Source organism: Drosophila tropicalis, unplaced genomic scaffold (genome assembly GCF_018151085.1).
Source record: "Drosophila tropicalis isolate 14030-0801.00 unplaced genomic scaffold, ASM1815108v1 contig_593, whole genome shotgun sequence".
Classification (NCBI taxonomy): domain Eukaryota; kingdom Metazoa; phylum Arthropoda; class Insecta; order Diptera; family Drosophilidae; genus Drosophila; species Drosophila tropicalis.
Window position 1 is genome coordinate 7,453,728 of NW_027173070.1, and position 12,469 is coordinate 7,466,196.

At 37.4% G+C, this 12,469-nt stretch overlaps 1 protein-coding gene across 8 annotated transcripts in view; it reads left to right on the forward strand.

The window, feature by feature from the left end:
* The window catches only part of Liprin-gamma (liprin protein kazrin), a 54,106-nt gene that overhangs the window by 39,820 nt on the left and 1,817 nt on the right, over positions 1–12,469 (forward strand). For 3 of the 8 annotated variants that reach the window (XM_068289735.1, XM_068289736.1, XM_068289737.1), the window contains 9 exons: positions 157–271; positions 760–1,351; positions 3,335–3,601; positions 4,242–5,183; positions 5,250–5,531; positions 5,586–6,083; positions 6,270–6,431; positions 6,555–6,699; positions 11,500–11,611. In XM_068289735.1, coding sequence (XP_068145836.1) covers positions 158–271; positions 760–1,351; positions 3,335–3,601; positions 4,242–5,183; positions 5,250–5,531; positions 5,586–6,083; positions 6,270–6,431; positions 6,555–6,699; positions 11,500–11,611 — 3,114 coding nt within the window. In that variant the 5' untranslated portion in view covers position 157. Of the gene's footprint in view, positions 1–156; positions 272–759; positions 1,352–3,334; positions 3,602–4,241; positions 5,184–5,249; positions 5,532–5,585; positions 6,084–6,269; positions 6,432–6,554; positions 6,700–8,657; positions 9,871–11,499; positions 11,612–12,469 lie in introns of those variants that run through there. The other 5 variants (XM_068289738.1, XM_068289742.1, XM_068289743.1 and 2 more) reach the window with 5 other exon arrangements.

A 12,469-nucleotide genomic window follows, 5' to 3' on the forward strand; every position in this document is an offset into this window, starting at 1 on the left:
CCAGCACACAACAGAAATAAAACCTTTTGAAAGAGAGTGTGTGTGTGTGTGTGTGTGTGTGCGTTGTTGTTTTTGTTTTTCTTTTAGTGTTGTCTTTTGTGTTGAGTTTCTCTGTTTATTTATTTGTTTGTTCGTTTATTCTTGTGTCTGTCAAAGTATGCAAATAAACGGTGTAGCCGCCGGACCAACTATGGCCGCATCAGAGCCACCAGAGCCGCCGCCACGCAATCCGGATCGCATAAATGCCTCACTGCACAAGCTTGGCGAATCCGTAAGTACCAGATGATACCCCCACCAACACCACCACCACCACCCCATACTTCCACCCACTCAACCGCTAACACCACCACCACCACTTCCAATCCATCAACCGATTCTCTTTCTCTCTCTCACTCTCTCTCTTTCACTTGCTTTTTACCTCCCATCACTTGATGTTTAAAACCCTCTAATTGGACCTCCATTCATTGCTTGTTGAGTGTAGCCGGAGGAGCAGAATGAGTAGTTGAGGGCATCATCAGAAGGGCGGGGGGCGGGGCGAATCATAATTTTGCATGCCAATTTCCTCTGGCACTGAATACTGCATCTTGAACAAAAATTTTTATCAACTCTCTTTTTCTCTCTCTCTCCTTTTACTGTCTCCCCGCTATTCTTCATAATTTTCCACAACTTTTCCTTAGCTCTTGTATGGCTTATTAATTGAAATGTGAGATCCGTTTTCTTCTTTTTCTATTTTATGTGTGCTTTTTTTTGTGATTTTAGAAAATTGTCAAATCCCTGGACTCGAGTGTGATCAAAGAGAAGTCCTCCTCAGCGAATAATAACAAGCCCATTAGGCCTTTACTTTCCCTGGACAGTTCAGTGGCATCCACATCAGCAGCAGCAGCAGCAGCGGCAGCGTCGGCAACGACAGGAACAGGGACAGGAGTAGCAGGACCTTCTTCTTTAGTTGGCCTAAAGCCATCTCCTTCACGCTCTGTTTTGGCCAATAGCAGCAGCAACGAGAGCAACTCCTCACCGGCCAGTTCGAATGGCAGCAATCAGACACTGACTCCACCCATGACCATTGATAACCAGCATCAGTCACAACTCAAGCAGCAACAGCAGCACCAACAGCCGCAGCAACAGCGGCTTGGTCAAGTCGTTGGCTTGCCACAGCCGCAATTACCATTACCGAATGGCACCAACAGCAGCAACAACATCACAACCACCAGCCCAGCCATGATACATGCGAATAACTCAAATTTAATTGCCCCAGTTCACTCCTCCGTCTCCGTTGCCGCCAGCTCCGTCTCCGCCACAGTCTCCCCTAACAGTGCAACCTCAACGGGCAATCCACATGCATTGAATGCGGGTAAGTGTATTTGAACGGGATGGGGAGGCAAAAGTCTTCGTGTAAATGCATTCCGTAATGCATTTGAAGAGGGGGGGCGGGTAGTGAGAATGGGGGTCACTGGACTAAAGTAATCAGCAGAGTGCCCTGCATGACTGAATCAAGTTTTTAGGTTCTGATTGTGGGAATGATTAAAAGGTGGGAACGGGTGTCGCTGCTCGAGTGAGTGGGCGGGTTCAAAAAATGATATTAAATCACCGTCAACTGATTTTAAGCAAAGGGCAACTGTGTGTGTGTGTGTATGTGTGTGTGCTTCAAACGAGGTGACGAACTTCAATTTAGATTGAGGTAACACGTCACATTTAGGAAACGATCCAAGAAGAAGTTAACATGCAAACCACTAAAAATGGTGAAAAACTAAATGTCAGAGTGACAGCTAGTGATAGAAGCCACAAAGGACTAAGAAATTACTGCACTAAGTCGACCTGAGAATACCCTACACCTCAATAGAAGTGCTAACCTATCGATAACTATGGTAGACAGTGTAGATTAACTATCGAAAGTAAGAATCTATTGGACTTTAAGTTTTTGTGTCTTTTAAGATTTATTAGATTCACAATAAATTTAGTAAACTGATAGAAGACTTTATGAAACAAAGTTAGTCAAACTTACTAAATTGAAATCAGAATACTAAATATGTGTTAATTTTCAAACGTTTTTAAAGATTTCAAAGAACCTATCAAACTTCATTTGTGTTAGAGGGTATAGAAAAGGGAACATAAACCAACATCAGGAGCAACAACATCATCACCATCAACAGGAAGAAGACCACCAGACCGAACCGAACCGAACAGAAAACTAAACCAACGATGTACAAAGGGGCAGGAGGGGGCTTGGAAGTTGGCTATGGAAATGGGGTCCGGTTCGGGGCAACTGAAGCGAGGTGATGTGTGAATCAGGGGCTAAGTGCAGTTAGTAGTTTCTGTTTTTTTTTCTTCGTTATGCCCAGCCACCAGGATGCAGGAGTAAAGTAGAGCAGGAGCCGAGGATTATATTAGGATGCCAGAGTGATGTTGGGCTATGCTTCAAAAAATCTGACAAATGGCTGCCCTGGGTCAAGAGAGAGAGAGAGATAGAGTGATAGAGAAAGAGAGAATTAAATGGGATGTGCAGATAGATGGACGGATGGATGGATGGTTCGTTGGTCATCTAGTTGACTGAAAGTGAAATTTTTTGCAGAGCAAATATTTTTTAGTGATTTATACTTCCGTTTTTACGTTTTCTTGTTTTTTTTTTTACGATAAAAGCAAATATGAATTAAAATAATTATGGTTAAATGTTTATTTACCTGGGCTACCTTTTCTGGTTGCATTAACAATTGATTAAATTTTAATTTAAGCAATAAATGGAAATTCTCTTTAATGTGATATATTTTTTCCGCTATGTGTCTGTGTGTGTGTGTGTGTATGGATGTGTTTGTTTGTTTGGCTGTGTGTAATCAATTTTGAACTCATCAGCTATTCACATGCATTTCCTGAACCTAACTGAATGCAAATTGAGTTGAATGTTCAATGTGCTCACGAATTGCAAAATTAAATGATAAATATTTTTGGTCATTCAGAGAATATTGTAAACTAAATTGAAATCACTTTTATTTACCTAAACTAAGCAAGTTTTATGTGGAGTTTAGAGTGTGTATGTGTGTGTGTGTGTGATTATAAACCCCTCAAAATATAAACATATATCTAATATCTTCATAATCATAATCCTCATCAATTTTTGTTGCTCTCAATGTTGTTGTTGTTGCTGTTATTATCGTTGTACATGTTATTGTTATTATTCTTATTGTTGTTTGCGTTTGCATCCTGTGTATCCTTTATCCTTTTCTTTCTATCTCTATATACATATTTCTCTCTCTTTCTCTATGAATAAACACACACACACACACATATACAAATTTCTATAACACGTACAAACAATACAAAATTCCAATACTAAATCCAGTCGATAAGAGAAATGCCAATGATGTTTGCTCAATGGAGTCGAAAAGCAAATTATCATCATCACCATCATCCACATCCACATCCGCATCCCCATCCACATCAGTGATGCCGCATTCGCCCACATCCGCTGCCTCAGCAGCTCTTCTAATGCTCGAGACCCATGGCCCAAATGGCAGCAATATACTCCTCCATTATCCAGATGGTAATCGCAATTCAAATGATCATCTCAATCATGCTGACGTTGAGACAAACTCAAAGTTCGTGGCAGGTAAGTTTTTCAATTTGTGTGTTTCTTTCCATTTTTCTTTTGCCCATCATCTTTCATCTTCATTTCCGCTCGCTGTATTTTTAATTGGTAGCAGAGTAGTGGCAACACAATTAACCCGCATCCCACCCAAAATACAGTGCCCATCCATCCGTCCATTCATCCAACCACCCACTTATTCAGACCATGTTGTAGTTGCACTTGATCTCTATTCATCTGGCTTTTCATTACTTGTTTTTGCCTTGGCCTGGTTAAGTTATAATTACACAAAAAACGAAAAAAAAGAAAAAAAACGAAAAAAAGAAAAGAAAATGTGTTCCAGTTTGTTCGAAAAACTTTCAATGTGTTTTGCCTTGCACTTTCTGGTTTAGTTTTCCGTTTTGCATTTTACAATTTTTCAGTTTTCAGTTTTCCGTTTTCTGTTTTACCGCTGCTGTAATTTTAACATAGTTTGCCATGGAGATTTTTCATTTGAGTTTTGACTTTTTTCATTGTTTTTGGGTGTGAAACTTAGGCTTAGGTATGATGGGGAAAAGTGTAAAAGGGGAAAAGTTGGCTTGACTTATTGCTAATTACGAGTAGTTAACCACAGAGATAGAGAGTGAAAGAAGAATGGCTCATTAAGTTGATAAATCTTTCCCAGAATCTGCCATGAAATTACGTGAGGAAAATGATCGTCTTAATGCCGAATTGCTGCGTCTGCGACGTCTGCTCGAGCACTCAACAGATGGAGCTGTGGGTGGCATAGATCCAACACCATTGGGTCACATTTCCGATGCAGAGGCTCTGCATGATGGCCCCGTCTCACAGGACCGAGTGGAACGCTTGGAATGCGAATTGCGTTCGGTGAAGAATCAATTGCTCACCATGCGGCTGGAGCGTAAAAAGCTGCGCACTGACAAGTCTGAACTATTGGGCCAAGTGAAGCAATTGTGTGCCTCGCTCCAAGAGAAGGAACAAGAGTTAAGGGATTTCATACGCAATTTCCAGGAACGTGTACGCGAAACAGAATCAAACAATGCCAAATTGTCGGGTGATAGGGATCGAGAACGTTTCCAACTTTTGAAACAGGCCCGAGATGAGGCGGAGAGATCCTTGGCGCTAGCCCAACAGCTATCGGCCAGGGACTTGCAGTTGCAACGGCTACAGGAACAGCTGCAGGATGCACGTCGTCAACTGTCCGGTTGTCTCTCCGATCAGGAGAGCTTGCACTCCTTTGCCCCATTGACGCCTCCAGCCTCGGGAATGTTGGGCCAACTGACAGGTGGCTCGGGCTTAAGTGGAGGGGCGAGTGGTGGAGTAGGACTTGTGGGTCTTCGCAGTGGAACAACCGATGACAGTGGACGCGGTGGTGGCGGCAATTCCAATTCTCTATCCGCCTTTAGTGGCAGTTTGAGCGGCGGCTCTGGAGCCACGGTGGGTGATCGCAATTCCTGCTCAAATGATTCGGGCCTACGGAATAGCAGCGATCGAGAGAGCACAGGCGGCGAGTTGAACTTCAGTGATGGCACCTGCGACAATGGTCCCTGCATTACCGTCGATCCTGATAGCATTTCCTTGGTATCCAGTCAAAATATGTATCAATGTGAGTAGAAAATCAAATCTATAAACTCGAAATATTTTATTATACTTTACTTTCTCTTTCTCTCAGTTGGCACACCCAAAGAACGTAGTCCCACATTGTCGCCCCTGAACTCGGCTGCCTATTCGAGATCTGTGGAACAGTTGGGCTCACCCGTGGATGGCGATGGACCTGGAGGTCTAGGCGGAGGTGGAGCCATTACCCGCAAATTTGCCAATGCCAATGTGAAGAGTGCAGGACCACTTGGCGCCCGCAATGGCCGTGGAGGCACCTGGGGCAGCATATCCCGAGTATTTGCTCGCTCTAGAAACAAAAGCAAAGCCCTTTCGGCTGATGGAGGAGTCGTTGAATGTAGGTACTAAGCAGAGGAAATTCTACATAAATCTAACCAATCTCCTTTCTTAGTAGATTCTGACTACTCGTGGAATCCCTTGTCAGAAGAGGGATATGCCGAGAAACTGCGTCTGCTACGTGAAGCCTCTCAGCTGCCAATGGAACGCTGGAGAGCCACTCAAGTGCTCGCCTGGCTGGAGGTGGCCTTGGGCATGCCTCAGTATAGTACACGATGTTCGGAAAATGTGAAAAGTGGCAAAGTTCTGCTCGAACTGAATGATGTGGAACTGGAAGCCGGCTTGGGTCTGGTACATCCTATGCATCGCAAGAAACTACGTCTGGCCATTGAGGAGCAACGGCGGCCCGAACTGGTGCGCTATCCCATGATCACCCAACTGGGACACACATGGGTGGCATCCGAATGGTTGCCAGACATCGGTTTGCCCCAGTATGCGGAACCTTTTCTGCAGTCTCTGGTCGATGCTCGCATGCTGGACACTCTATCGAAAAAAGAATTGGAAAAGTTTTTGGGAGTGACAAGAAAGTTCCATCAGGCCAGCATTGTTCATGGTAAGTTGGATAATAAATTATGAATCTATTAGCCAACTACACAGTCAGGAAAAATTAGCCAAGAAGACCTTACAGTTGGGAAACATCTCTCTGACTCTTTGAAAAATTATTTTCCTCAGTGTACTTGTGTATGTATTAACATTAATCAATTGCCCACTTCCTGCTCTCCACTTTCTCCATAATCAGGAATTCATGTATTACGCATTGTGAAATACGACCGCCAGACCTTGGCCATGCGACGTGTGCAATCAGAGACAGTTGACACTGATCCCATTGTGTGGACAAATCAACGTTTCGTACGTTGGGTACGCTCCATCGACTTGGGTGAATACGCCGAGAATTTGAAAGGTAAGGTTATCTAACCCAACCAGCCATCCAACTGCCAGCATATAAACTAATATATCGATGTCAAAGTGTTTGATTATGTCCAATTATACTGATGTGTATGTGTATTTATGTGCATTCTTGCAGACAGCGGCGTTCATGGTGGCCTTGTGGTGCTTGAGCCATCCTTCTCGGGTGATACCATGGCGACTGCCTTGGGCATTCCACCATCTAAGAATATAATTAGACGACATCTCAATACGGAATTTGATGCCCTTATTCTACCCGCAAGGTAAGAGAGAATGAAATCTCACACTCTAGCTCTCATTCCCCGCAAATTATCCATTGAGATATATAAATATATATTCATATATTGTATGATAATCCTAGGTATATGTAGCGTAATACAGCGTTTTGTTTAGTGATTTCATTTAATTAAATATCAATATATGTGTATTTGTTTTCGTTCTTTTGCTTCGTTTCTTTATTACTCCAAACTTTATAATTTTGGAACTTGAGTTGAACGTTCAAGTTGAAGTTGAATTTGAATTGAACCTTAAGAAGTTGATTTAGTTTTGTTTTGTGCCAGTTTTCTAAGCACTTGTCATTCATAATAATCAATGCATTAACTCGTATCATATCCATCACATATTCATTGCTGTTCTCTCAACAAATCACACAATACAAAAATCATCCAACTTACATTTAACAGAAGACCATTCTGTTTTAAAAGGGGTAATTGTAATTTAAAAACCATGTATTATATTTTTAAAGAAAGTATTGAACTTATTTTATCTTTCCGATGGCTTACTCTGATTGGTAACAGTTTAAATGTTGTATTCTCTCATTCAAGAACATTCAACAAGAAATAAAGTATTATTGAGTATACTTAACTACAGTACAGTCCCAAAGAGTTGGAACTGACAAAATTTATGTAGACTTATCATTGTTATACTAATATACACAAGTAAAACCACTCCAAATCCTTCTTGTTGAGACTAACATTAAGTTACTCCTTAAATAACTATGAATTATACAATCTTACTTACCTTAGGTTGGTTATAAGATACATATATATGAGAGCTATGAGTAATCCATACGATATAGAAGCTTACTTACTTTGATGTAACCTTTAAAAAGGTCTGACTAAGGCCTAGGAAACCTCGCCTCACTTTTAGTTAAATTGCGGCTTTAAGATGCGGTATTTATGGCTAAAAGATAGAACTAAAACTTAAAGCTGTTTCATTTTAAAAAATTGGCTTTTTATTTATGGCCTGCATCAGTTTATAATATATTATTGATAATAATAATGGAAGTGCAAATTACAGTTGCAATAGAAATAAGGTTTATCCACGATCAAGCCAGAGAAAATTTATGCCGAAAAGTATGCAACTATTTTTTTGTTTTTTGGAAATTGTCAATCGGTTCTAAGTAAATTAATTGGTTTAATAATAAAGCCAAAAACAAGCTCATTTTCAATCATTTTAATTAGATAATCAATCAATTTCAAGTTTGTATTGATATTTTCAATTAAATTATGAGTGTGGTTGTAAATTATGCGTGTAATTAGGATATTCGATGCGTTTTCATGGTGTAGTCCTATTGAATAATCACACACATTCATCTACACACACACACCTACACAGACATAATCATCCTCTAACTCTCTCTCTCTCTCTCTCTCTGTATCTGTCTATATTTGTATCTAACTCGTATTCTAGTTACATAAAAATTTTTAAAACGCTTTGTCATAATTTGAATCTACTTTGCATAAACATACATAATTCTTCTCAAAAAAAAAAAAAAACCCATCTTGCATCTGAAACATGTCTTTTGTGTGTCATCGTCATCTAAATGAAATAAATTAAGACAAGCTAAAAAAGATTAAAAGAGCTTAAAGACTGATGATAATAACGTTTTAATTGACGATGATGATGATGTTCTATATCTGCTGCACTCACATCTATCTCGTACTTCAAATCATGCGCCGTCATAAATGTCTAATATCTAAAAAATAAGTATGTAAAACTAGTCAAACTAGAGTGTGCGGTATATAATGTTTTTTTTTTTTTTTTTATTTTATGTGAGAGCATGTAAAACAAAAAATAATAATAATAGAAAGACTTAATTGCCAATAGCGAAATGGACTAATTGTGGCCTCTCTTTTGTGGCCTCTCATTCTCTCTCTCTCTTTTATATTATTGAATACTTCTTCTTTTATTTTTAACCAACCATAATATTCAAATGCAGATACATAATTTACTGTCAAATGGAAGAATTTCAAATGGAAAACAACTCGCGGCAATTGGCCAAATTGCAGGCACATTAAAAAACAAAAATTAAATCAAATAAAACTCTATGGGATTCAAATTTTTTGAACTAAAATTTCAAAATGAACAAACATATAAAATTAAATTAAATATAAACAAATCAAACAAACTAAATATATAAATATAGGGCGAGAACAATAATTGGAGCACAGCGCTATCAAAAAAAAAAGAAGAAAACAACCTACATACATACATACATCTATAAAGTATATACATATATATAATATAGAGAGCGAGATCGAGCCAGTCTAAATCAAATATTAATCGTAGATACATTTATATATACAATATACAAAAACTCGACGCACAACAACAACAAAAGAAGCTAAATGATTATAAATTTAAGTCAACACACAAACACACAACAAAAATACAAAACAATTGCTATATATTGTTGCCCCCCGCCCCCCGGGTTCCCCTACCGCTTGCCATACCAATCAAACAAACAATACCGTCTACATAAATGGAATACATACATACATATATATTAATTTATAGTATAAAACGCGCTTACGAAAAATGCATTTATTTAGGATTTATTTACACAAGTGTCAAGCATTTAATGTCGATTAGAAACGAATTATGAATATATATACATATATCACACAAACAATATTAGTATCAATGTTAGACTTAATTAAGCGGTTAGCATAACAAACATATACTTATTATACAATTACGATTAGCCTAAATGTTATGTAATAAGGCATTACAAATGTCCTACTTACCTTTCATCACTATGCCAAATATGTGATACATGCACACACACACACACATACAGACACAAACATACGTATTAGTACTTTGTTTCCGGTTTCCGGTTTTCTCAGTTCAAAACAAACGAAAACACTTGACAAAACTCCAAAAACCAACCAAATTTATCAGGAACACACACACACATCACATACACATACATATCGACATTTACATAAACTTATCCTACATCAATATACATACATACATACATATACACATTTAGTTGAAATTTACGTGTTTTTCCAAACGAATTCTGTTCACATTTCAAGCCAAAAAAAATTTACGAAACGTTTTATCTATGCTTTAAATATTATCTATATACATACACATGTATATGATATATGTATGTGTGCAAAAGAAAAGAAATTTAAAACTACAATTGTCAATTGTAAGTAATAAGTTGAGTGATTTTTGTAGCACAATGTTTTTTTGTGGCATCAATGTTTTTAAAATTTAAATAATTCAATGTAGCTATTGATCGTTTATAGTACAAAAACAAAGTACTTATATTTCGTAGGCATGTTGATATATTGTCATTATGATTATGATTTCTAATAGATTTGTTACAAACAAGTAGCTTTGCTTATTCTTTTGTTTTAGAACCTAAGATATGCCAGGGGCAGTCAAGGATAACATTTTTGTATCTAAAAACCATGATCAACTTCCTATAATCTTTGTAAAGAGATACGTTTTTAAACTACAGGTTATTCCAAAAGGAAAAGGAAGGAAAATTAATTTTTGACTGCTTTTATGTATGGACAAAATTGGTTAAACTTCTTTATTTCTCATGGCAAGTTACAGATCTGATGAAAGGTTGTTCAAAAGAAACATTAAGCTGTAGAAAAATGTACTTCTCAGTTATAAATATTTCTGATCTACATATATCCTGGAAATGAGAATGAAATTCACAAAACAAAAGCTCTTTGCTTAATGAACTTCTGAGTATATATTTAAGAGTTCGTCTAACAATAAGACTTAGTCTAAGTCTATTTAGATACCATTCCATTTATAATCTTTTCAAAAATAGCTCCAAGTTCGATTCTTAGATTTGTTCTGGAATAATTCTATAGAATACAAAGGAAGCTAGATTTAATCAAGACCTTTCAGAATTGCTTCATGAAAGGGAAACACCATCTACAGGTCGGTGCTGGAAGTAGGGAACACCAGGATTACACTTAGAGTAGTTCTCGACTAATAAATATAGTAACCCCGAGTTGATTTCTAAATCTACATATGTGGTACATATATCAACATGCTAACTAATATATGTAACTATCACTATGTCTATAGTCATATTTTGAAACTCTCGCTCTGTCATCGTTAAAATGTCGTTTGATTTTGATTTTTCTATATCTATTTTTTGAATCGCACACATTTTATTCTAAATGCAGTTCTATATAGTTCGTTCTATGTGGTATACATTTATGATTCTACGAATTCTATTTCATTTCTATTTTTTTTTTTTTCTGATTTCATTCAAGTTGTTGTTGTTGTTGTTTACGCTACAAGTAGTCAATTATGCCTTTGTAAAAGTAAATGAAATATATATATATTTTGAAATTTATAACAAAAACGAGAAATATGTAATTAATTATTTTAATATCTTTGTCCCTTCTTTCTTTCTTTTTTTGTCTATTTTCACAACTATTTCTTTACTATTTCGAATCGACTGGCTTGTTGTTGTTGCTCTGTCTCTGTCTTGACAACTAAAACAAAAAAACCATCCTGTGACTGTGTGTGTGTGTGTGTGTATGGTGTGCGTGCTTGCCTGCCTTACCGCCTGCCTCCTCTGTCTTTCTCTCTTTGTCTTTGTCGTAATGTTAATACTACACACATACACAACGAAAACTATTACTGCCTGCCCTTCTACTCTCTCTCTCTTAATGCACACCTCATATCCACACACATACCACACCCACCCACCCACTTACACACACACACACACACCAACAACAAAAACTACCAAAATTCGATTGTATTTGCCATGTCTGTGTTGTTGTGTATAGAGCCACTCTGGGTCAAGGCATTCGCTCTGGTTGCGGTGTAGTGCCTCTAACTGGACCAGGCGGACTTCAGCACTATGCCACAACAGATCGCCGTTCAACCAGCAGCCTTAGGGTAAGTCCTAATTAAAATCAGAACTGCATAAACACTGCGTTGGCCAGCCAAGAATTCTTCCATCGATTGAATGTTGTTTCCTAACGAAATTTTGGCGTGGTCCAACAACGCCATTAGGTGTTTCTGTGGTTCTGTTTAAATTTGAATTGGTCTCCCAGATACACACTCTCACACACCAATCTTCAATACTATAATATACATACACTCTATATATCTATATCTATGGAAATCAATAGTCTTGACTTGACGTGAAGCTTTTGTTGTCTTTCAATGTCTATGCTAGAAATCAGCTTAAAACTATTATTTTGGCACACTGAATCTACTATATAACTATAATCCACACACTTACCACAACTACAACTACAACTAAACTATATGTAAAGCCTCTAAGCATATTAATAAGATATAATCTACTTGTATTAGTGTTTATGTATCGATCTTTTATTATTTTCCTTAACTTTATCGAGTCTTCAAAGCAAACCAAACCAAACTATATACTTACTTATCTAGCATGTTTAAGAGATACAAGTATTAAATTCGAAAAAAAAAAACACTATGGAATTGAACTAGAGTCAGTTTAAAGTAGATTATAATGACCATTATTAAACCAATGATTGACTTAACTTTTAAAATAAATGTGTCAAAAAAGAGAAATGAGTTAAAATTTGGTATATACACAGTATAGTAGAGAAGATAGTCTCATTAACTACAAATTTAAATACATATCAGCACCAAAAATTTATAGATAATGTTCAATTACTAATTGCATAGGTCAAATTAGTTATTTTTAGTTCATATCTTCGAAGAGTTCTTAATGAAAACATTCAGGAGTAATATAAAAGTTTTTGAGAGTGAATT